The sequence below is a fragment of the Cebidichthys violaceus genome, unplaced genomic scaffold (genome assembly GCF_023349555.1).
Source record: "Cebidichthys violaceus isolate CVI_PGR_0920_01 unplaced genomic scaffold, fCebVio1.0.p SCAF_16, whole genome shotgun sequence".
Taxonomy (NCBI): domain Eukaryota; kingdom Metazoa; phylum Chordata; class Actinopteri; order Perciformes; family Stichaeidae; genus Cebidichthys; species Cebidichthys violaceus.
In genome coordinates, this window is record NW_027176329.1 from 6,460,169 (window position 1) to 6,486,147 (window position 25,979).

Below are 25,979 nucleotides of genomic sequence, written 5' to 3' on the forward strand. Positions count from 1 at the left end.
TTGTTCATCATTATTTCTAAAAAATAACATTGCCATTCAGTGAAAGTTGTCTTTTCATACTAGAGACGTAACATGAAACGTGGATCCTCCCTCGCCAGGGCCTCCGCTGGGGCCAGGGCATCCTCATCTGTCTCCACTCCAGATAACACGGTTGGGCTAGATCAGGGGTGCCCACACTTTTCCAGCTTGCGAAATACTTTTAAAATGACCAAGTCAAAATGATCTACCTACATTCAAAATGCTAAATATCTCTCTCTCTCTCTCTCTCTCTTTCTCTCTCTCTCTCTCTCTCTCTCTCTCTCTCTCTCTCTCTCTCTCTCTCTCTCTCTCTATATATATATATATATATATATATATATATGTTGGCGTACCTTGAATGAATCCTTATGGCACAATACAATTCTGTACATTTTTGGTCATACCTTACTCTGATGACTTGCACTGACTGAAACTAGCTAGAGTTGCATAGTCCGGACAGTAGCTGCTAGCCAGCCTCAAGCAGACTTCAAATGATCATCAGTCATGGTGGAACGGTGTTTGGACTTAATATTCTTCATGTGGGAAAGGCTGACTCAGATAAATAAGTAGAACCCAATAATGCAGTCAAGAAGGAAGCACATTTCCTCATGTTTGGGTACTTTTCCTCTGTGAGTAAGTTCCAAAACTGTCCATGAGCCCTGGACTTCAGTTGAATGTCAGCCTGTAGTGTCAAAATCTCAACCTCCACTCCAGACGAGTTCAGGTGAAACAGTGTTGTAATTTTTTAATCACCTCAATATCTTCCCGAAATGTGCAGCACATAAATGTAGCGACTGGCTCGAGTAAAGCAAAGTCTTGAAAGCGTTTGTCAAACTCTGGCAGACACTTGTCAATCTGCTCTGTCACTGTCAAGTTGCGCACACAGCTTCCGTTGCGTCTCCAGCTCTGACGCGAGGTTTTGGAAGTTCCCCAAATCACGGCGCTGCAGCTTTAGCTTCTGTAGTAGAAATAAATTGGGAGGATAACTAAATAGCTCGCTGGAGTTTTGCGGTTGACCGCGCATACGTGGTGACCCGTGTGTTAGAAAAGACATGATCTCAGACTGACTGCCATGTACGTCAATCAAGTGGCAAATGCCATGAGGACATCTCATTTTTTTTTAATGGCATGCGATCTACCCCCACCACCTCCACGATCGACGTATTGGGCAACCCAAACGTATTGGGCACCCCAAACGTGGCAACCTGGGGGACGTGGAGGCAAGATTCAGAAATAAAACAGGAGACTCAGAGACAGTAACCATGTAACAAAAAGTGTCCTTTAATAACCAGGTTAGGGTAAAGGGGGATAGGGTCAAACTTCAACAAAAGATTCCTCCTGGTCGGGGTCTTTGGCCTTCGGTCTACACTCAGTCTGAGACAATTCCTCCATCTTGTTTGGGCAGAGCAGAGGAGAGGGGTGAGTCCGCTGAATTGCCTCCCGTCCGCCTCCTGTGCTGAGTCTGCTCAGCTTTTCCCCCTGGTTTGCCACAACAGACATACCTGATACCAGCGGTAGAGAAACTCTGAAAGTACTGGTCCTCTGTACAAGTCCTCTCCACTTCACTTCACAAATTGCAAAAGTCAGAACCCAAGAAATCTACTCACACAAACACAGTACCCCTGGTCACAAAATAGTTAGCTTGTAAATCCACATAAAACCACAACTCTGTGTTCTGATTTTTTTTTCTTCAATAAAAATATGACATGTTCATGGTTAAGGTGCAGGAAGCCATATTTTTCAACTTTATCCAGAGCTAGGCTAGCTGCTAAGCTAAGCTAATTACCTGCTGGCTGGGTGACTGTGGCTAATTGGAAAGCAGGGCCGCCTTTCAATCAGAGGGTCAGAGGTTCGATCCCCGGCTCCTGCTCCACTAGTCTCATGTCAATGTGTCCTTGAGCAAGACACTTAACCCCAAAATTGCTCCCATAGGTGTATAGATAGCTACTCAATTGTAATTCGCTTTGGATAAAAGCGTCTGCTAAATGACTCTAATGTAATGCTTTAGCTTCGTGCTTAGACATGAGAGCACTAAAATAGTTAAGACCACACAAATTAAGACATTGTCAACCAGACCAAAGTTTGTTTTTAAAACGTTCTCTTAGCTAATTATTTGGCAAACATGGTACTTCTCAGCAGTGCACAAGGCATGAGTGTTCAGGAAAGGCAGCGTGCAGATACTATGCTGATTCGTGCGATTTCAGTATTTGGAAATAACGTGACAGACTGTCAATACACAGATAACACAGTGAGAAATACCTCACAACAATACAGTTGTTCTATATACTTCAAGTCAGACTTTTCCCTTCTGCATGCACATCGAAAGTAGGTGAAGTCATGCAAGAATCCCCACTCTGCTTCCACCGTCTTTAATGTGCGAAAAATAACAATAAGCCAGCTGGCATCAGTTTTTTATATAATATTCACCTTGTCCTTATTTCTACCATTTATTGCTATTTACTAAGTAAAGGTACAACTTATTACTGAAAATGTTAAATACTGTAAGGACCTTAATGAAACTTGCTGTCTGTGGTAGATTGTGCTGGTGTAGAAACACACAGATATATTTTAGTATCATTGCTCACCTAAATACTATAACTCTATACTCTTGAAAATGTATTCCTCTTACAAGTGGGCTACAATAAGACTGTGTGAATACTGACTTTCAAATGAATAAAGCAGGTTGAAAGCAAACTGATCTGTTTTATTGCTCTTGCTTACACACAAAAATAAACATCTGCAGCTTGAACAGCAATCAAATGATGCTAAGAACCACCAACAGATCAAGTGCCAATATTGAAAACCAAAGCAACAACATCTGTGTGTGGAGCACTATTCACACAGTTCCTCAGTTGGAAGCCTGATACAACATTGGCCAGTTTGGTAACTTTAGGAGGAGCAGGCATGGTGATGGCACGCTTGAGGTAGCAGCGGCGCCTGGAACACAAGATGAATAACAGCATCTTCAAACATGCACCATAAATACAGCTGTCATAATTTATAAAGAGGGGCTGCAATGGCGTCTGATTAACGATGAGTTAAATGTTTTATGGGTATTGCCTGAATTGTTGGAACAATTGTATTAAAAAACTGGAAAGTATTTGTGTTAATGCGGATTTGCATGCATGCATTAAGATGAATGTACCTGTATTGACTGTCGAAGAAGTTTGTATTGACATAGGTGTAGAACTGGCATGTAGGATCCTCATTACAGGTCTTCAGACAAGTGCCTGCATCGTCCATCAGCTCATAGCGAATGTCATCACCTCGGAAATCTACTCCTTCAAGAGCGACCTTAACCCAGCCTGGTAGCAGAGAGGAACAAGGTTAGACTGCTGCTGCTGCTGCTGGCTAAACTACAGAAATACTTCACCAACAATAAACTGAAAGGATAGAAGAATAAAGTTGATGAATGATTCTAGTTCTTTTGTTAAGATCGCTTTAACCAAATCTAAAATAAGAGTTTATAGTTTATCTATTCATGAAGTGTTAGAGGGAAAATGGCAGATGTTTGGTTTATCATTATTTCTGAAATGATCGAATAAAGTAAAAAATAACATTGCCATTCAGTGAAAGTTGTCTTTTTATAATAGAAACGTAACATGAAAAGAAAAGGTCTGGCTTTGCCACAACGTATTCATCACAAAGGTTTTTCTGACATTCCATTAATGTTTTTAGATTTGGACTTCTAGCACAGTGCTTCGATTGTAATTGTTCTAACTGCTGAGAATAAATAGCGTTATAATGTAAACACAGCATGCTGCCATAAGTCAGTCATGAAAAGCATTCTTCATCCTGAGGGAAGTATGAAGGTGTTTAGTAAAATCATTGGCAGTCCATTCATCATTGTTGAAACAATTTCCTAAAATCAAAAGACAGTTTTATTATTTAAAATTGTTATGATGGATCATCTGGGAACCATGAATGTGTAGAACATGTGTCAATCCAGCCAGTAAATAAATATATAACATTAAATTATTGAATTAGTCAATCCATATAGTTCAGACGATCTTTGGTCTGTGATGGTCTACTGAAAGTGTGTCCTCTCTGGCAGTTTTAGTGTTGATTAATAATACATACTGTTATCCAGCTGACAGAAGCGTGCTGCTGTTCCAGATGTGACTCCTTTTTTGGCTTTGGTAACCATTTCATTTTTGTTGTTCTTCAGGTGACAGTTAAAGTTGTTACTGTAAAAAAAAGAAGATGTCTATTTTTTGAGATTCAAGAAGAGATTTGACGGAAAAGGAGAATGAAATATGTAACCACAGTTAAGATACTGTCAGGTAAGTTGCTGGAACAATGAATAGGCTAATAAAAGCACGTTCTAATTACTCATTGTATTGACTTATTGGAGAAAACTGTTTGTCTACCTGACAAAAGAGAAGAAGGTGCAGACTGGATGAGCAGAGCACAGAGTCTGACAGTGTTCAGGAGACGCAGCAGGAAGAACCACAATGTCATTTCCTGGGATGTCAGTGCTTGGAAAAAGCTTTCCTTCACATGCTGATCAAAACATGGGTAACACATTAAGAAAGCATGCGCAACTATCTGCAGAGTTTATTCCAAATGCTTTTGCCATGACTGTTTGTGTACCTGGTTTCACGTCTTGAGTTATTTCTGCATTGTGGGAGAATCCAGATACTACACCAGTTTTTCTTTCAACAATAGAAGTTATTGGTGCTGACCAGCTGAATTTAAGGTGGCACTTGTACCTAAAACAAAACAAGAAATTGCATAGTTAGGGAATTGGTGAGCCTATGTCGCAACCTTGGTGGTGCAAGAGAAAGGCTTCCCTCTCATTGTTTGAATTAAACCAACTCTGTCTAACAACTATAGAGGGAGCAGATAAAGTTGATTTCGACAGCAGTGAAACATTGTGTGATCCAGTTTTACCTGATCCTCTCTGGTTTGAAGACCCCATTTACAAAAGTAAAGAACTGACAGGCCGGGTCCCGTGTGCAGGCTCTCTGACACTCATCATAGTCGGCTGTGAACAAGGTTTGGTAGTCTGCCCCTGGGAAGTCCATGTTATGGTACACCTGAGGCAGACAAGGCTCTGGCAGACAGAGTAAAGGAGAGTGTGGTCATGGATCAATAGTTAACAGTGTATGTAAGGGTACTTAGAAATATAATAGGTTACAGATTACTAGTTACACTGTTAATTTGATTACTTTTCTAACACGTTTTAAATTAGGTAATAAAGCTAAAAAAGTCCTAATAACATAAACTAAAACCAGGGAGTGTAAACATCAGAACAGTACTTATCACTGATTACTGTCAAACTTCAATTAAATGTTCTTCAATATAACTTAATAATTAAGAACAGAGCAGCAGCTTTGTGTGTTATATTCTACATATTCTACTATATTTGGATGCAACCCTTTTGTAATCGGCAATATTTTGATTCGTAAGTGTAATTTATCAGTAACTGTAACTGATTACATTTGCTCTTACTTTGTAATTAATTACGTAACCTTGTTACTTGTTTGTTACACCCCAAAATTGTAAATTAACAAATGGTTTTCATAATGGTTTAAAATATTAGTGAGCCTACGTGGATCTGAGCTGCAGGGTTTGAGAGAAAACCCAGAGGTGACACCCTGCAGTGGAGTCCTCACATTGGGCTGTTGAGAGGGACTGGTCTTGAGGTAGCAGTAGAAGTGCCTGCAGAGAAGGAGAGATGTTTTTGAGTGTGTGTGTGTGTGTGTGTGTGTGTGTGTGTGTGTGTGTGTGTGTGTGTGTGTGTGTGTGTGTGTGTGAACGGCGGTGGCCTTCAGGTAACGTAAAAACAAGAAAGGCCCTTTGTAGAGCCAGTGTTTGTTCTTCTGGGCTACTGTAGACAGATGTCGGTGCAATATGGTATAGTCCTTGAAGAGGTATAGCTCTCTATGTAGATATAAACGGCTCATTCTAAGGTAACGAAAACACGATTCTTAGTTTCTTCTGATTATACACAAATAAAAACATAGTTATGAATATCATATTTCATTTCTGCCAATAGATTATTCTACACACTGGCCCTTTAAAACTTAAAAAAAAAAAGTAAAATAAAGAGTAAAGTGCATGGTCACAGTTGCATCGAAAACAAATCGTCAAATAACCTTTAGGGCTTAAGCCTTTTTTAAAGATAATACCTCTCATGTACGGTTGCAAAAGAGATTAGATAATAAACTATTTGATTTATTTTGACTTCTGGTATAAATAAGTATTACTTATATTACTTATATTACCAATTGTCTTTGGTCCAGTCAGCACGAACAAAGGTAAAGTAGCGACAGGAGGGGTGCTGAGTGCAAAGCTGCTGACAGTGAGCGGCATCAGGAGAGAAGACAGATTTGATGTCTGCTCCAGGGAAATCTACATTCTCCAGAAGCTGTTGATTACATTCTGAAATAGAAAACACCACACACTTTCACATGTACAAATACACACATAGCCTATACATCATACTACATACTGTATAAGTGATAAAATTACAATACTTGAATGTATTACCTTGACTAAAGGAGAGGCTGCAGATAGACAGCAGGACCCCCAAAAACCAAAGTGTTTCCATGTTCTCAGTTCTGAGGCAAGTGAGGATTCTCTAACCAACAGCTCATTTTTAAAGGGAGTCCCAAACACACTTTGACTTCAGGCTTATTGACTTTTTTAAAGTGTTCCAATGTCTTGAACATCCTTATTGACTTAAAGTCAATAATGATGTTCAAGACATTGAATGTTCCAATATCTTGAACTTCCTTATTGACTTAAAGTCAATAATGATGTTCAAGACATTGGAACAATAATGCAACTGTTTACTTTTGCTCTGCTGACCAAATCGAAATTAGAATTTTGCTGTAGTTTTTCTGGCATGCTGAATCCTGTCTTTACTTTATATTTTCCTTTTTATAACACAATTTTTGATTGAACAGCTTTAATAGCAAAGTATACTTTTAAGCATTAGGTTGTATTGAGTGAAGCTGAAACATTGCTTTGAGGTCTGACCTGTCACCTAGAATGACAAGGGTTTCATTTGCTTTGTTCCCATGGTGAGGGACTGAACAGGTCAGTAAGGCTCTGATGACGAAAGTCAAGGGATCTTAACCCAGACTCTGATTGGAGAAATGTCTTTGTGGTCTTGGTATGAAAACACTGGAAAGTTAATGTTCATGTACTAGACTAAGACTATGCTCAAATATGTTGGCGTAGAGTCCTAGTTATATTCTAATGCCATTAACCCAGGGGTCACAAACCTGCGGCTCCGGAGCCGCATGTGGCTCTTCAGCCCCTCTGTTGCGGCTCCCTGAGTCTACATCCACACTAATAAAAAATATTAAAGTTTTAACAAACAAAAACGATCTCCGTCCACGCGGCGTTTCAGCATCATTTTTGAGACGATCTCCATCCAGACTACGCCTGAAAACGAATATCACGTGACTATTCACGTACACTGGCCAGGCGGGAGAGGCCGGTGTAAACAGGAAGTAGATTGGTTGCTCAAAGCCGCTAACCTGACTTCAGATGGCCGCTCTGTAGGTCTGATAACACCGCTGGACACGCCGCTCGCTAATCGCTACAATCTGCTCAGATTCTCCGGCCAATCTCACGTTCCATTGTTCCCTCACTCGCGAACAAGACCCCGAGGTACTTGAACTCCTTCACTTGGGGTAAGGACTCATTCCCTACCCGGAGTAGGCAATCTACCGGTTTCCTGCTGAGAACCATGGCCTCAGATTTAGAGGTGCTGATCCTCATCCCAACCGCTTCACACTCGGCTGCGAACCGATCCAGTGAGTGCTGGAGGTCACAGCCCGATGAAGACATCAGGACCACATCATCTGCAAACAGCAGCGATGCAATCCTCAGCCAACCGAACTGCAAACACTCCTCCCCACGACTACGCCTCGATATCCTGTCCATGAATACCACAAACAGGATTGGTGACAAAGCGCAGCCCTGGCGGAGTCCAACCCTCACTGGAAACAAGTCCGTCTTACTGCCGAGAACCCGGGCACAGCTCTCGCTTTGGGCGTACAGGGATTGGATGGCCCCCAGATGTGGCCATCTTTATGATTGAACATGGTGTTCGTTATGGACAAACCATGACTAGCACAGTGGTCTAACAACAAACGACCGCTCGGGTTTAGGTCAGGGAGGCCGTTCCTCCCAATCACGCCTCTCCAGGTATCCCCATCGTTGCCCATGTGCGCGTTGAAATCCCCCAGCGGAACAATGGTGTCCCCCACTGGAGCCCCATACAGGACTCCAGTCAGGGTCTCCAAGAAGGCCGAATACTCTGAACTGTTGTTCGGTGCATATGCACAGACAACAGTCAGAGTTTCCCCCCCCATAACCCGCAGGCGTAGGGAGGCGACCCTCTCGTCCACCGGGGTGAACTCCGACGCAGCGGCACTCAGCCAGGGATTTGTGAGTATTCCCACACCCGCCTGACGCCTCACACCCTGGGCAACTCCAGAGAAGAAAAAAGTCCAACCCCTATCCAGGAGTACGGTTCCAAAACCGATGCAGTGTGTAGAGGTAAGCCCCAGATCTAACTGGTAGCGCTCCACCTCCCGCACAAACTCCGGCTCCTTCCCCCACAGAGAGGTGACGTTCCACGTTCTACCCATAGGGCAGCGCACCCGACCCCAGCGGTTTCTCCTGCAGGTGGTGAGCCCACAGGATGGATAGGAGGGGGGTGCCACGTTGCTGCTTCGGGCTGTGCCCGGCCGGGCTTCGTGGCAAACCCGGCCACCAGGGGCTTGCTGTCGGGCTCTCCGACTGGGCCTGGCTCCAGACGTGGGCCCCGGGCTTCCTCCGGGCAGGGTCTCCTAAAACTCTTTGCTTTTTCATTGGGGTTTTTGAACCATTGTTAGTCTGGCCCTTCGCCTGATACCAATTTGCCATGGGAGACCCTACCAGGAGCTCTAGGCTCCAGACAACATAGCCCTCAGGGTTATGGGGACACTCAAACTTCTCCGCCACGTTAAGGTGATGGCTCCCCGGAGAGTAAACTATCAATGGATAAGTCATCAGGGAAAATAGAGAGTTTAATTCTGTGTGGACGTATTAATTTGCATTCGCGGCAAACGATGACGGCTTACCTGTATGCTTGATATGTGCAAAAAATGCAATGTAGAAAGACACTTCCAGAACAAACACACAGCATTTGCTGAATAGTATCACGCTGGAGATGAGAGAAAAAGAGCGATTTCTCAACTGCTGCAGCAAACTCTCCTCTTCATAAGAGTTTGATATTGTTATAACAGGTAAAATAGAAATAAAATAACAAGAATTGTCTTTTTTGTTTATTTTAATAAATACAACTAACCATAATTTTTGTATATATAATATAACTATATTTAAAACTTTATAAGCTGTAATATCAAATAGCTTTTGCGGCTCCAGACGAAATTTATTTGGTGGAAAATAGGGCAAAAAGGCTCTTTGGATAGTAAAGGTTGCCCACCCCTGCATTAACCCATTGATGCTGGGTCTGTTTAGGGTAACGCTCTTCACATAACCTAAAGAAAGGAGAAAAGTTGATGTGAACTTCCAATTACAAATGTATTGCTTTTGTGATTTAATCAACGTACCGAAAACGGAAGAGATAAGCGATGCTTGGATAAACAACCACATCAGCGAGTGAAAAGGTCTTTCCTGCCAGGAAAGGTCCTGGTCCCTACAAGACAGATAAAAAGAGTTAGGCCACATCCATGTGCTGGTGGGTAGATTGACACCCAAGACAGCTGTCAGCTGCATTCATTTGCCATTATACCTATTAACAATTACAATTTACATAAATGTTAGCCATGATGGACGGCCATGCAGCAACTAGCTAAAAAACATTGGACCAGTGCATGTGTGTTTAAAAACTTTGTTCCACTTATTATATGCATAAATCAATACAATGATTCACTTTCTTGCCAATAGTTAGATTTAAAAGTGCTATCTATCTTCTCATCTATCCATTACTAACGTCAGCAGCCACTTAGCTGAATGAAAAAAAATAAAAATAGAAAAGTCTGCCCAAAAGGCACCGAACATTTGCCAACCATCTCTTCTAAAGCTCACTGAGGCATATAGTCGTACGCGGGCAATTTTTTAAATGTAGCTTTTTCTATTCGTTTTGCATTTTTTTGTCCCGTCTTCTAATCAAACCAGTTAAGATCTTTTTTGAGAACCAACCTGGGCCCTGGAATGATTCTACCTGTGTTAACTAACGTGGAAAAAATTATTAATTTCTGGTGACAGTAGGTTGGAGTTTGTTTTCATGTTCCAGCTATCTAATTTTCTGAGTCCAAAATGTATTTTCACCATCCTGTTTTATGAAAAATAAATGAGTATTACTTATTTATGGGTGTACTGCTTGTTTTGTACCTGTTGTCTTTGGTCCAGTCAGCACGAACAAAGGTAAAGTAGAGACAGTTTACAATTTACAATTTGCATGAATGTTAGCCATGATGGACGGCCATACAGCAGCTAGCTAAAAAACATTATTGGACCAGTGCATGTGTGTTTAAAAACTTTGTTCCACTTATTATATGCATACATTAATACAATCATTTACTTTCTTGCCAAGAGTTAGATATAAAAGTGGTATCTATTTTCTTATCTATCCATTAACTAAATACTAATGTCAGCAGCTACTTAGCTGAACAAAAAAAATAAAAAAGTCTGTCCAAAAGGTACCAAAATGTGCCAACCATCTCCTCTAAAGTATGTGGGCAATTTTGTAAATGTAGCTTTTTCTAGTAAATGTTCATGTTTTCGTCCACACCTAATTAGCATGTTCTATCATTTTCTGTTTAATCTGTACAAAAACCAAAGTGTAAAATGAACAAGTTGTAGAAACAGTAATAACTGGTGGAAATGTGCTTCCTGGTATGTCTGGCATAAATCCACAACTTGCAATTTTTATCCTCTGAATAAATTGAATAAGACTGCCACTCTTGAGTAAAGATACTAAATATGAAATTGGAACCAGCAGCATGGGGAAACAGCTATTCTGGCTCTGTAAAAGCACAATGTCTGATTTTACTACAGATCGAACAAGTGGGACTTACAGCTTTAGAGGTGGCAGTCGGTGAATTTTCTCAACTGGAAAGAGCCGTTTATCCACGTTTGTCTGAAGCTAAGCTAACCATCTTCTGGTAGTAACTTTATATTTATGATACAGACGTGAACTGGTATCAGTCTTCTAATCAAACTATCAGAACAAAAGTGAACGAGAGTGTCTCCAAAAATGCTATTGCTCTAACAGAACAGCATTCCGCACAACCAACATGTAATTGTGGTGTTTGTTCAACAAAAGACCTTAACTGATGTTCTGGTAAGTTTCTATGTAAATCGGGAGAAGAATTTGTAGTTCAATCAATTGAAATAAACAGAGTCTTGATGAGAATCAAAGTTGTTTTGTCGTTTATTTGCTTGCAAGCGGAAGATTGTACAACAGAGCACGTATCACAGCAGTCTGTTGAAAAAGCCTTCAACGAAACACAATATTCAATATCCTTTATACAGTTGTTATCTCTTTAAGGGAGTCACACCCCCTAGGGCTTATCTTGTTGTATTCTGCTGAGTTCCCTCAGCTTCGGTACACAAGGTAACAAAAAATATCACGAGCATAGGCTGTTATTCCCAGATAGTTGTTTCTGCTACTTTTTTAGTAGCCTTTTCCTTTAATAGCTAATGTGTAAGTTTCGGGTTCAGAGCAAGGACACAGCTATTTATGCATATTTTTACCATTACATTCCACTCTTAAGATTATTAATTAATCACACAATATTGCAAAAATATGTTACAAGGACATTTCAATTACATCAGAAGTATTACTCCAAAATCTGGTTTAAAATACATCTTCATGTGAGATGTCTCAAGAAGAAGCTGTTTTTGTGAGATAAAAGAGCACACATTTGCTGAAAAGTATCACGCTGGAGATGAGCGAAAAAGAGCGATTTCTCAACTGCTGCAGCAAACTGAGCAAGTTTTTTCTCCTCTTTATAAAAGTTTGATGTTGTTATAACAGGTGAAATAGCAATACAATTTTAAGAATTGTCTTTATTCTTGTTCTATAATTTCATAAATACAACAAACTATAGTTTTTGTATATTATATAATATAACTATATATAAAACTTTATAAGCTGTAATATCAAATAGCTTTTGCGGCTCCAGACAAAATTTCTTTGCTGAAAAATAGGGCAAAATGGCTCTTTGGATAGTAAAGGTTGCCGACCCCTGCTCTAACAGAACAGCATTCCGCACAACCTATATGTAAATGCGGTGTTTGTTCAACAAAAGACCTTAACTGAGCCTACAAAAAGTGATACAAGGTATTGAAGGTTGTTCATGCAGTGTTAGAGGGAAAATGGCAGATGTTTTGTTCATCATTATTTCTGAAATGATCGAATAAAGTAAAATTGTTGTAATTTTTCACCTCAATATCTTCCCGAAATGTGCAGCACATAAATGTAGCGACTGGCTCGAGTAAAGCAAAGTCTTGAAAGCGTTTGTCAAACTCTGGCAGACACTTGTCAATCTGCTCTGTCACTGTCAAGTTGCGCACACAGCTTCCGTTGCGTCTCCAGCTCTGACGCGAGGTTTTGGAAGTTCCCCAAATCACGGCGCTGCAGCTTTAGCTTCTGTAGTAGAAATACATTGGGAGGATAACTAAATAGCTCGCTGGAGTTTTGCGGTTGACCGCGCATACGTGGTGACCCGTGTGTTAGAAAAGACATGATCTCAGACTGACTGCCATGTACGTCAATCAAGTGGCAAATGCCATGAGGACATCTCATTTTTTTTTAATGGCATGCGATCTACCCCCACCACCTCCACGATCGACGTATTGGGCACCCCTGGGCTAGATGGTGCTGCACAGGCATGTACCAACTTGGCTTTCCGGTTGCTTTGAAGTTTCTTGTTTGAACAGCTTCTCCTTTGGCCAGCCGTCCTGTGGGCCAAAAAACGCCAAAATATGGGGCAGTCTCGCCCAATCAGCACTGGTACTGTATAGTAAATATAAAGTTGCCACCATAAGATGGTTAGCTTAGCTTCGGACAAACATGCTGCTACCCTGGTTCTTTCCAGGTAAGAAAATTCACCTACTGCCACCTCTAATGCTGTAAGTCCCACAATTTGTAGTAAAATCAGACGTGCTTTTACAGAGCCAGAATAGCGGTTTCCCCATGCTGCTGGCTCCCGCTTCATATCTAGTATCCTGACACAAGAGTGGCAGCAATCTTATTTAATTTATTTAGAGTATAAATATAGCAAGTTGTGGTTTTGTGCCACTGTTTAATCGTTTTTTGTACAGATTAGACAGAAAATGATAGAACATGCTAATTAGGTGTGGACGAAAACATGAAAATTTACTAGAAAAAGCTACATTTACAAAATTGCCCACTATAAGCCTAAGTGAGCTTTAGAGGAGATGGTTAGCAAATTATGGTACCTTGTGGACAGACTTTTTTTTCTTTTTTTTTTTGTTCAGCTAAGTGGCTGCTGAAATTAGTATGTAGTTAATGGATAGATAAGAAGATAGATACCACTTTTATATCTAACTCTTGGCAAGAAAGTAAATGATTGTATTAATTTATGCATATAATAAGTGGAACAACATTTTTAAACACACATGCACTGGTCCAATAATGTTTTTTAGCTAGCTGCTGTATGGCCGTCCATCATGGCTAACATTCATGCAAATTGTAAATTGTAAACTGTCTCTACTTTACCTTTGTTCGTGCTGACTGGACCAAAGACAACAGGTACAAAACAAGCAGTACACCCATAAATAAGTAATACTCATTTATTTTTCATAAAACAGGATGGTGAAAATACATTTTGGACTCAGAAAATTAGATAGCTGGAACATGAAAACAAACTCCAACCTACTGTCACCAGAAATTAATAATTTTTTCCACGTTAGTTAACACAGGTAGAATCATTCCAGGGCCCAGGTTGGTTCTCAAAAAAGATCTTAACTGGTTTGATTAGAAGACGGGACAAAAAAATGCAAAACGAATAGAAAAAGCTACATTTAAAAAATTGCCCGCGTACGACTATATGCCTCAGTGAGCTTTAGAAGAGATGGTTGGCAAATGTTCGGTGCCTTTTGGGCAGACTTTTCTATTTTTATTTTTTTTCATTCAGCTAAGTGGCTGCTGACGTTAGTAATGGATAGATGAGAAGATAGATAGCACTTTTAAATCTAACTATTGGCAAGAAAGTGAATCATTGTATTGATTTATGCATATAATAAGTGGAACAAAGTTTTTAAACACACATGCACTGGTCCAATGTTTTTTAGCTAGTTGCTGCATGGCCGTCCATCATGGCTAACATTTATGTAAATTGTAATTGTTAATAGGTATAATGGCAAATGAATGCAGCTGACAGCTGTCTTGGGTGTCAATCTACCCACCAGCACATGGATGTGGCCTAACTCTTTTTATCTGTCTTGTAGGGACCAGGACCTTTCCTGGCAGGAAAGACCTTTTCACTCGCTGATGTGGTTGTTTATCCAAGCATCGCTTATCTCTTCCGTTTTCGGTACGTTGATTAAATCACAAAAGCAATACATTTGTAATTGGAAGTTCACATCAACTTTTCTCCTTTCTTTAGGTTATGTGAAGAGCGTTACCCTAAACAGACCCAGCATCAATGGGTTAATGCAGGGGTGGGCAACCTTTACTATCCAAAGAGCCTTTTTGCCCTATTTTCCACCAAATAAATTTCGTCTGGAGCCGCAAAAGCTATTTGATATTACAGCTTATAAAGTTTTAAATATAGTTATATTATATATACAAAAATTATGGTTAGTTGTATTTATTAAAATAAACAAAAAAGACAATTCTTGTTATTTTATTTCTATTTTACCTGTTATAACAATATCAAACTCTTATGAAGAGGAGAGTTTGCTGCAGCAGTTGAGAAATCGCTCTTTTTCTCTCATCTCCAGCGTGATACTATTCAGCAAATGCTGTGTGTTTGTTCTGGAAGTGTCTTTCTACATTGCATTTTTTGCACATATCAAGCATACAGGTAAGCCGTCATCGTTTGCCGCGAATGCAAATTAATACGTCCACACAGAATTAAACTCTCTATTTTCCCTGATGACTTATCCATTGATAGTTTACTCTCCGGGGAGCCATCACCTTAACGTGGCGGAGAAGTTTGAGTGTCCCCATAACCCTGAGGGCTATGTTGTCTGGAGCCTAGAGCTCCTGGTAGGGTCTCCCATGGCAAATTGGTATCAGGCGAAGGGCCAGACTAACAATGGTTCAAAAACCCCAATGAAAAAGCAAAGAGTTTTAGGAGACCCTGCCCGGAGGAAGCCCGGGGCCCACGTCTGGAGCCAGGCCCAGTCGGAGAGCCCGACAGCAAGCCCCTGGTGGCCGGGTTTGCCACGAAGCCCGGCCGGGCACAGCCCGAAGCAGCAACGTGGCACCCCCCTCCTATCCATCCTGTGGGCTCACCACCTGCAGGAGAAACCGCTGGGGTCGGGTGCGCTGCCCTATGGGTAGAACGTGGAACGTCACCTCTCTGTGGGGGAAGGAGCCGGAGTTTGTGCGGGAGGTGGAGCGCTACCAGTTAGATCTGGGGCTTACCTCTACACACTGCATCGGTTTTGGAACCGTACTCCTGGATAGGGGTTGGACTTTTTTCTTCTCTGGAGTTGCCCAGGGTGTGAGGCGTCAGGCGGGTGTGGGAATACTCACAAATCCCTGGCTGAGTGCCGCTGCGTCGGAGTTCACCCCGGTGGACGAGAGGGTCGCCTCCCTACGCCTGCGGGTTATGGGGGGGGAAACTCTGACTGTTGTCTGTGCATATGCACCGAACAACAGTTCAGAGTATTCGGCCTTCTTGGAGACCCTGACTGGAGTCCTGTATGGGGCTCCAGTGGGGGACACCATTGTTCCGCTGGGGGATTTCAACGCGCACATGGGCAACGATGGGGATACCTGGAGAGGCGTGATTGGGAGGAACGGCCTCCCTGACCTAAACCCGAGCGGTCGTTTGTTGTTAGACCACTGTGCTAGTCATGGTTTGTCCATAACGAACACCATGTTCAATCATAAAGATGGCCACATCTGGGGGCCATCCAATCCCTGTACGCCCAAAGCGAGAGCTGTGCCCGGGTTCTCGGCAGTAAGACGGACTTGTTTCCAGTGAGGGTTGGACTCCGCCAGGGCTGCGCTTTGTCACCAATCCTGTTTGTGGTATTCATGGACAGGATATCGAGGCGTAGTCGTGGGGAGGAGTGTTTGCAGTTCGGTTGGCTGAGGATTGCATCGCTGCTGTTTGCAGATGATGTGGTCCTGATGTCTTCATCGGGCTGTGACCTCCAGCACTCACTGGATCGGTTCGCAGCCGAGTGTGAAGCGGTTGGGATGAGGATCAGCACCTCTAAATCTGAGGCCATGGTTCTCAGCAGGAAACCGGTAGATTGCCTACTCCGGGTAGGGAATGAGTCCTTACCCCAAGTGAAGGAGTTCAAGTACCTCGGGGTCTTGTTCGCGAGTGAGGGAACAATGGAACGTGAGATTGGCCGGAGAATCTGAGCAGATTGTAGCGATTAGCGAGCGGCGTGTCCAGCGGTGTTATCAGACCTACAGAGCGGCCATCTGAAGTCAGGTTAGCGGCTTTGAGCAACCAATCTACTTCCTGTTTACACCGGCCTCTCCCGCCTGGCCAGTGTACGTGAATAGTCACGTGATATTCGTTTTCAGGCGTAGTCTGGATGGAGATCGTCTCAAAAATGATGCTGAAACGCCGCGTGGACGGAGATCGTTTTTGTTTGTTAAAACTTTAATATTTTTTATTAGTGTGGATGTAGACTCAGGGAGCCGCAACAGAGGGGCTGAAGAGCCACATGCGGCTCCGGAGCCGCAGGTTTGTGACCCCTGGGTTAATGGCATTAGAATATAACTAGGACTCTACGCCAACATATTTGAGCATAGTCTTAGTCTAGTACATGAACATTAACTTTCCAGTGTTTTCATACCAAGACCACAAAGACATTTCTCCAATCAGAGTCTGGGTTAAGATCCCTTGACTTTCGTCATCAGAGCCTTACTGACCTGTTCAGTCCCTCACCATGGGAACAAAGCAAATGAAACCCTTGTCATTCTAGGTGACAGGTCAGACCTCAAAGCAATGTTTCAGCTTCACTCAATACAACCTAATGCTTAAAAGTATACTTTGCTATTAAAGCTGTTCAATCAAAAATTGTGTTATAAAAAGGAAAATATAAAGTAAAGACAGGATTCAGCATGCCAGAAAAACTACAGCAAAATTCTAATTTCGATTTGGTCAGCAGAGCAAAAGTAAACAGTTGCATTATTGTTCCAATGTCTTGAACATCATTATTGACTTTAAGTCAATAAGGAAGTTCAAGATATTGGAACATTCAATGTCTTGAACATCATTATTGACTTTAAGTCAATAAGGATGTTCAAGACATTGGAACACTTTAAAAAAGTCAATAAGCCTGAAGTCAAAGTGTGTTTGGGACTCCCTTTAAAAATGAGCTGTTGGTTAGAGAATCCTCACTTGCCTCAGAACTGAGAACATGGAAACACTTTGGTTTTTGGGGGTCCTGCTGTCTATCTGCAGCCTCTCCTTTAGTCAAGGTAATACATTCAAGTATTGTAATTTTATCACTTATACAGTATGTAGTATGATGTATAGGCTATGTGTGTATTTGTACATGTGAAAGTGTGTGGTGTTTTCTATTTCAGAATGTAATCAACAGCTTCTGGAGAATGTAGATTTCCCTGGAGCAGACATCAAATCTGTCTTCTCTCCTGATGCCGCTCACTGTCAGCAGCTTTGCACTCAGCACCCCTCCTGTCGCTACTTTACCTTTGTTCGTGCTGACTGGACCAAAGACAATTGGTAATATAAGTAATATAAGTAATACTTATTTATACCAGAAGTCAAAATAAATCAAATAGTTTATTATCTAATCTCTTTTGCAACCGTACATGAGAGGTATTATCTTTAAAAAAGGCTTAAGCCCTAAAGGTTATTTGACGATTTGTTTTCGATGCAACTGTGACCATGCACTTTACTCTTTATTTTACTTTTTTTTTTTAAGTTTTAAAGGGCCAGTGTGTAGAATAATCTATTGGCAGAAATGAAATATGATATTCATAACTATGTTTTTATTTGTGTATAATCAGAAGAAACTAAGAATCGTGTTTTCGTTACCTTAGAATGAGCCGTTTATATCTACATAGAGAGCTATACCTCTTCAAGGACTATACCATATTGCACCGACATCTGTCTACAGTAGCCCAGAAGAACAAACACTGGCTCTACAAAGGGCCTTTCTTGTTTTTACGTTACCTGAAGGCCACCGCCGTTCACACACACACACACACACACACACACACACACACACACACACACACACACACACACACACACACACACTCAAAAACATCTCTCCTTCTCTGCAGGCACTTCTACTGCTACCTCAAGACCAGTCCCTCTCAACAGCCCAATGTGAGGACTCCACTGCAGGGTGTCACCTCTGGGTTTTCTCTCAAACCCTGCAGCTCAGATCCACGTAGGCTCACTAATATTTTAAACCATTATGAAAACCATTTGTTAATTTACAATTTTGGGGTGTAACAAACAAGTAACAAGGTTACGTAATTAATTACAAAGTAAGAGCAAATGTAATCAGTTACAGTTACTGATAAATTACACTTACGAATCAAAATATTGCCGATTACAAAAGGGTTGCATCCAAATATAGTAGAATATGTAGAATATAACACACAAAGCTGCTGCTCTGTTCTTAATTATTAAGTTATATTGAAGAACATTTAATTGAAGTTTGACAGTAATCAGTGATAAGTACTGTTCTGATGTTTACACTCCCTGGTTTTAGTTTATGTTATTAGGACTTTTTTAGCTTTATTACCTAATTTAAAACGTGTTAGAAAAGTAATCAAATTAACAGTGTAACTAGTAATCTGTAACCTATTATATTTCTAAGTACCCTTACATACACTGTTAACTATTGATCCATGACCACACTCTCCTTTACTCTGTCTGCCAGAGCCTTGTCTGCCTCAGGTGTACCATAACATGGACTTCCCAGGGGCAGACTACCAAACCTTGTTCACAGCCGACTATGATGAGTGTCAGAGAGCCTGCACACGGGACCCGGCCTGTCAGTTCTTTACTTTTGTAAATGGGGTCTTCAAACCAGAGAGGATCAGGTAAAACTGGATCACACAATGTTTCACTGCTGTCGAAATCAACTTTATCTGCTCCCTCTATAGTTGTTAGACAGAGTTGGTTTAATTCAAACAATGAGAGGGAAGCCTTTCTCTTGCACCACCAAGGTTGCGACATAGGCTCACCAATTCCCTAACTATGCAATTTCTTGTTTTGTTTTAGGTACAAGTGCCACCTTAAATTCAGCTGGTCAGCACCAATAACTTCTATTGTTGAAAGAAAAACTGGTGTAGTATCTGGATTCTCCCACAATGCAGAAATAACTCAAGACGTGAAACCAGGTACACAAACAGTCATGGCAAAAGCATTTGGAATAAACTCTGCAGATAGTTGCGCATGCTTTCTTAATGTGTTACCCATGTTTTGATCAGCATGTGAAGGAAAGCTTTTTCCAAGCACTGACATCCCAGGAAATGACATTGTGGTTCTTCCTGCTGCGTCTCCTGAACACTGTCAGACTCTGTGCTCTGCTCATCCAGTCTGCACCTTCTTCTCTTTTGTCAGGTAGACAAACAGTTTTCTCCAATAAGTCAATACAATGAGTAATTAGAACGTGCTTTTATTAGCCTATTCATTGTTCCAGCAACTTACCTGACAGTATCTTAACTGTGGTTACATATTTCATTCTCCTTTTCCGTCAAATCTCTTCTTGAATCTCAAAAAATAGACATCTTCTTTTTTTTACAGTAACAACTTTAACTGTCACCTGAAGAACAACAAAAATGAAATGGTTACCAAAGCCAAAAAAGGAGTCACATCTGGAACAGCAGCACGCTTCTGTCAGCTGGATAACAGTATGTATTATTAATCAACACTAAAACTGCCAGAGAGGACACACTTTCAGTAGACCATCACAGACCAAAGATCGTCTGAACTATATGGATTGACTAATTCAATAATTTAATGTTATATATTTATTTACTGGCTGGATTGACACATGTTCTACACATTCATGGTTCCCAGATGATCCATCATAACAATTTTAAATAATAAAACTGTCTTTTGATTTTAGGAAATTGTTTCAACAATGATGAATGGACTGCCAATGATTTTACTAAACACCTTCATACTTCCCTCAGGATGAAGAATGCTTTTCATGACTGACTTATGGCAGCATGCTGTGTTTACATTATAACGCTATTTATTCTCAGCAGTTAGAACAATTACAATCGAAGCACTGTGCTAGAAGTCCAAATCTAAAAACATTAATGGAATGTCAGAAAAACCTTTGTGATGAATACGTTGTGGCAAAGCCAGACCTTTTCTTTTCATGTTACGTTTCTATTATAAAAAGACAACTTTCACTGAATGGCAATGTTATTTTTTACTTTATTCGATCATTTCAGAAATAATGATAAACCAAACATCTGCCATTTTCCCTCTAACACTTCATGAATAGATAAACTATAAACTCTTATTTTAGATTTGGTTAAAGCGATCTTAACAAAAGAACTAGAATCATTCATCAACTTTATTCTTCTATCCTTTCAGTTTATTGTTGGTGAAGTATTTCTGTAGTTTAGCCAGCAGCAGCAGCAGCAGTCTAACCTTGTTCCTCTCTGCTACCAGGCTGGGTTAAGGTCGCTCTTGAAGGAGTAGATTTCCGAGGTGATGACATTCGCTATGAGCTGATGGACGATGCAGGCACTTGTCTGAAGACCTGTAATGAGGATCCTACATGCCAGTTCTACACCTATGTCAATACAAACTTCTTCGACAGTCAATACAGGTACATTCATCTTAATGCATGCATGCAAATCCGCATTAACACAAATACTTTCCAGTTTTTTAATACAATTGTTCCAACAATTCAGGCAATACCCATAAAACATTTAACTCATCGTTAATCAGACGCCATTGCAGCCCCTCTTTATAAATTATGACAGCTGTATTTATGGTGCATGTTTGAAGATGCTGTTATTCATCTTGTGTTCCAGGCGCCGCTGCTACCTCAAGCGTGCCATCACCATGCCTGCTCCTCCTAAAGTTACCAAACTGGCCAATGTTGTATCAGGCTTCCAACTGAGGAACTGTGTGAATAGTGCTCCACACACAGATGTTGTTGCTTTGGTTTTCAATATTGGCACTTGATCTGTTGGTGGTTCTTAGCATCATTTGATTGCTGTTCAAGCTGCAGATGTTTATTTTTGTGTGTAAGCAAGAGCAATAAAACAGATCAGTTTGCTTTCAACCTGCTTTATTCATTTGAAAGTCAGTATTCACACAGTCTTATTGTAGCCCACTTGTAAGAGGAATACATTTTCAAGAGTATAGAGTTATAGTATTTAGGTGAGCAATGATACTAAAATATATCTGTGTGTTTCTACACCAGCACAATCTACCACAGACAGCAAGTTTCATTAAGGTCCTTACAGTATTTAACATTTTCAGTAATAAGTTGTACCTTTACTTAGTAAATAGCAATAAATGGTAGAAATAAGGACAAGGTGAATATTATATAAAAAACTGATGCCAGCTGGCTTATTGTTATTTTTCGCACATTAAAGACGGTGGAAGCAGAGTGGGGATTCTTGCATGACTTCACCTACTTTCGATGTGCATGCAGAAGGGAAAAGTCTGACTTGAAGTATATAGAACAACTGTATTGTTGTGAGGTATTTCTCACTGTGTTATCTGTGTATTGACAGTCTGTCACGTTATTTCCAAATACTGAAATCGCACGAATCAGCATAGTATCTGCACGCTGCCTTTCCTGAACACTCATGCCTTGTGCACTGCTGAGAAGTACCATGTTTGCCAAATAATTAGCTAAGAGAACGTTTTAAAAACAAACTTTGGTCTGGTTGACAATGTCTTAATTTGTGTGGTCTTAACTATTTTAGTGCTCTCATGTCTAAGCACGAAGCTAAAGCATTACATTAGAGTCATTTAGCAGACGCTTTTATCCAAAGCGAATTACAATTGAGTAGCTATCTATACACCTATGGGAGCAATTTTGGGGTTAAGTGTCTTGCTCAAGGACACATTGACATGAGACTAGTGGAGCAGGAGCCGGGGATCGAACCTCTGACCCTCTGATTGAAAGGCGGCCCTGCTTTCCAATTAGCCACAGTCACCCAGCCAGCAGGTAATTAGCTTAGCTTAGCAGCTAGCCTAGCTCTGGATAAAGTTGAAAAATATGGCTTCCTGCACCTTAACCATGAACATGTCATATTTTTATTGAAGAAAAAAAAATCAGAACACAGAGTTGTGGTTTTATGTGGATTTACAAGCTAACTATTTTGTGACCAGGGGTACTGTGTTTGTGTGAGTAGATTTCTTGGGTTCTGACTTTTGCAATTTGTGAAGTGAAGTGGAGAGGACTTGTACAGAGGACCAGTACTTTCAGAGTTTCTCTACCGCTGGTATCAGGTATGTCTGTTGTGGCAAACCAGGGGGAAAAGCTGAGCAGACTCAGCACAGGAGGCGGACGGGAGGCAATTCAGCGGACTCACCCCTCTCCTCTGCTCTGCCCAAACAAGATGGAGGAATTGTCTCAGACTGAGTGTAGACCGAAGGCCAAAGACCCCGACCAGGAGGAATCTTTTGTTGAAGTTTGACCCTATCCCCCTTTACCCTAACCTGGTTATTAAAGGACACTTTTTGTTACATGGTTACTGTCTCTGAGTCTCCTGTTTTATTTCTGAATCTTGCCTCCACGTCCCCCAGGTTGCCACGTTTGGGGTGCCCAATACGTTTGGGTTGCCCAATACGTCGATCGTGGAGGTGGTGGGGGTAGATCGCATGCCATTAAAAAAAAATGAGATGTCCTCATGGCATTTGCCACTTGATTGACGTACATGGCAGTCAGTCTGAGATCATGTCTTTTCTAACACACGGGTCACCACGTATGCGCGGTCAACCGCAAAACTCCAGCGAGCTATTTAGTTATCCTCCCAATTTATTTCTACTACAGAAGCTAAAGCTGCAGCGCCGTGATTTGGGGAACTTCCAAAACCTCGCGTCAGAGCTGGAGACGCAACGGAAGCTGTGTGCGCAACTTGACAGTGACAGAGCAGATTGACAAGTGTCTGCCAGAGTTTGACAAACGCTTTCAAGACTTTGCTTTACTCGAGCCAGTCGCTACATTTATGTGCTGCACATTTCGGGAAGATATTGAGGTGATTAAAAAATTACAACACTGTTTCACCTGAACTCGTCTGGAGTGGAGGTTGAGATTTTGACACTACAGGCTGACATTCAACTGAAGTCCAGGGCTCATGGACAGTTTTGGAACTTACTCACAGAGGAAAAGTACCCAAACATGAGGAAATGTGCTTCCTTCTTGACTGCATTATTGGGTTCTACTTATTTATCTGAGTCAGCCTTTCCCACATGAAGAATATTAAGTCCAAACACCGTTCCACCATGACTGATGATCATTTGAAGTCTGCTTGAGGCTGGCTAGCAGCTACTGTCCGGACTATGCAACTCTAGCTAGTTTCAGTCAGTGCAAGTCATCAGAGTAAGGTATGACCAAAAATGTACAGAATTGTATTGTGCCATAAGGATTCATTCAAGGTACGCCAACATATATATATATATATATATATATATATAGAGAGAGAGAGAGAGAGAGAGAGAGAGAGAGAGAGAGAGAGAAAGAGAGAGAGAGAGAGAGAGAGATATTTAGCATTTTGAATGTAGGTAGATCATTTTGACTTGGTCATTTTAAAAGTATTTCGCAAGCTGGAAAAGTGTGGGCACCCCTGATCTAGCCCAACCGTGTTATCTGGAGTGGAGACAGATGAGGATGCCCTGGCCCCAGCGGAGGCCCTGGCGAGGGAGGATCCACGTTTCATGTTACGTCTCTAGTATGAAAAGACAACTTTCACTGAATGGCAATGTTATTTTTTAGAAATAATGATGAACAAAACATCTGCCATTTTCCCTCTAACACTGCATGAACAACCTTCAATACCTTGTATCACTTTTTGTAGGCTCAGTTAAGGTCTTTTGTTGAACAAACACCGCATTTACATATAGGTTGTGCGGAATGCTGTTCTGTTAGAGCAGGGGTCGGCAACCTTTACTATCCAAAGAGCCATTTTGCCCTATTTTTCAGCAAAGAAATTTTGTCTGGAGCCGCAAAAGCTATTTCATATTACAGCTTATAAAGTTTTATATATAGTTATATTATATATATATGTGATACTTTTCAGCAAATGTGTGCTTGTTCTGGAAGTGTCTTTCAACATTACATTTTTTTGTTGTTTGCTAATTTCTCGCCAAATTTCAAGCATACAGGTAAGCCAGCATCGTTGGCAGTGAAAGCAAATGAATACGTCCACGCAGAATTAAACTCTCCATTTTCCTCCGTGACTTCTTTTTTTGGGATTTAATCATTGATAGTGTAGCCGAGCCTTAATGTTGCGCCAATACTTTATGATAATAATAAAATAATAAACACGGGGTTCCGAAATCTGCGCCAAGACAGCAGCAACTTTATTCACTTCTCCCACACTTCACCAGAACCCCTTTTTCTTCTTCCGTCTCATCCTCCACAATAAAAGCACCAAACACATACACAGGAACACTGCTTCCTAGAGAGCTCTTATGCTCAACATAATAGCTTACAATAGACGCCTACGTACCCGAGTCGTTGGGCAGGTAGAAGACCGGTCCGGTGAGGAACGAGAACAGCATGCAGGGAATGATGACGTTGATGAAGTAGAGAGGCAGACGCAGCATCAGGAAGTGGTAGGTGATGTCGAGGTGTGGCGTATCGAGGCAGCAGGTGTAGTAAACCCAGTGTTTCCAGCTCCTGTAGTCCTTCAGCACGCATTCACCAGACTCCATGAAGTCACTGAGGTCAGGCCGATCATTGTCCTAGAAGACAGAGGCGTATAGGAGGTAATGCACCGCAGTAGAAAAGGGCCATAAAGGTGAAGATATTTAGGGGTTACATGCTGTAAACTACAGTTTGATGACAGGAGTGATGGTTATTAAATCTGTAGTATTTGAAACCACAGACACAAGCTTTCACACTGATCTGTCAACATAACCCTGTGAATATATATATTATATCTAAGTCACACTCACTGGGTTGATCTCGCAGTAGCTCTTGAAGATGGGTTCCACGTTCTCATCCCAGTGTGCTACAACAGGACTTTGGTTTCGTGGATGATGGCAAAGTCAGCGCTGAGGAAGAGGAAGACGGGGACAGAGGGAGAGTGTGAGGGAAGCATGCGAGGCATTTGGACGAACAGGTGTGTGTGTGTGTGTGAGTTTGAGTAGTGTGTGTTTAATTGTTGTACAGCACTAGGTCTGGTTTCCATATGTCGGTTGAAGGGACTCTGATCTTTCTGATGCCTCCGTATTCATCTGGATTCCAATTCAGGTTCACATGGAGCCATTGCTGGGGTGAAAATCAGGGAAACTTGAGATCATTTTGTCTACTAATGTACTGATGAAGCCAAGTTTAATTGTTTTTATTCCCAGAATGAATACATTGTGAAAATACAAGTTGTCATGTACTCTATATATCACAGCAGAAGAAATACAAATCTTGTAACCTCCAGCAGTCACCATGTCATAAACCCTCCCTTCTTTCTATTTTAACTTGTTGAAACAAATATCATTCATTTGTGATGTTATTTGTGTAATATATTCACCAATAAAAAGCATATAAATACATGATAATGGGCTACCAGTTGCAACTAGATCTATATGTAAACTAAAATGCAGATTCATTGATAAAATATATGATTTATAATAATTGAG

General features: G+C 41.2%; 3 protein-coding genes across 3 annotated transcripts; 1 reads left to right on the forward strand and 2 right to left on the reverse strand.

The window, feature by feature from the left end:
* Window positions 1-2,701: 2,701 nt before the first annotated feature.
* LOC137872633 (coagulation factor XI-like) lies at window positions 2,702-6,622 on the reverse strand. Its single transcript, XM_068710948.1, has 9 exons — window positions 6,514-6,622; window positions 6,249-6,405; window positions 5,573-5,682; window positions 4,912-5,074; window positions 4,612-4,730; window positions 4,389-4,521; window positions 4,099-4,205; window positions 3,164-3,323; window positions 2,702-2,955 (listed from the first exon to the last, which is right to left on the reverse strand). The coding sequence occupies exons 1-9, from the start codon at window positions 6,572-6,574 to the stop codon at window positions 2,802-2,804; spliced, it is 1,164 nt and encodes a 387-aa protein (XP_068567049.1). The 5' UTR covers window positions 6,575-6,622; the 3' UTR covers window positions 2,702-2,801.
* Window positions 6,623-17,526: 10,904 nt separating this feature from the next.
* On the forward strand, window positions 17,527-21,447 carry LOC137872634 (coagulation factor XI-like). The gene is made up of 9 exons (XM_068710949.1): window positions 17,527-17,635; window positions 17,744-17,900; window positions 18,467-18,576; window positions 19,075-19,237; window positions 19,419-19,537; window positions 19,628-19,760; window positions 19,944-20,050; window positions 20,826-20,985; window positions 21,194-21,447. The coding sequence occupies exons 1-9, from the start codon at window positions 17,575-17,577 to the stop codon at window positions 21,345-21,347; spliced, it is 1,164 nt and encodes a 387-aa protein (XP_068567050.1). The 5' UTR covers window positions 17,527-17,574; the 3' UTR covers window positions 21,348-21,447.
* Window positions 21,448-24,842: 3,395 nt separating this feature from the next.
* LOC137872961 (acetylcholine receptor subunit alpha-like) lies at window positions 24,843-25,370 on the reverse strand (the record flags this gene model as incomplete). The annotated part of the gene is made up of 2 exons (XM_068711500.1): window positions 24,843-25,085; window positions 25,299-25,370. Coding segments are annotated over 2 exons (315 nt in total), but the record flags the coding sequence as incomplete, so codon positions are not given.
* Between the last annotated feature and the right edge of the window lie 609 nt (window positions 25,371-25,979).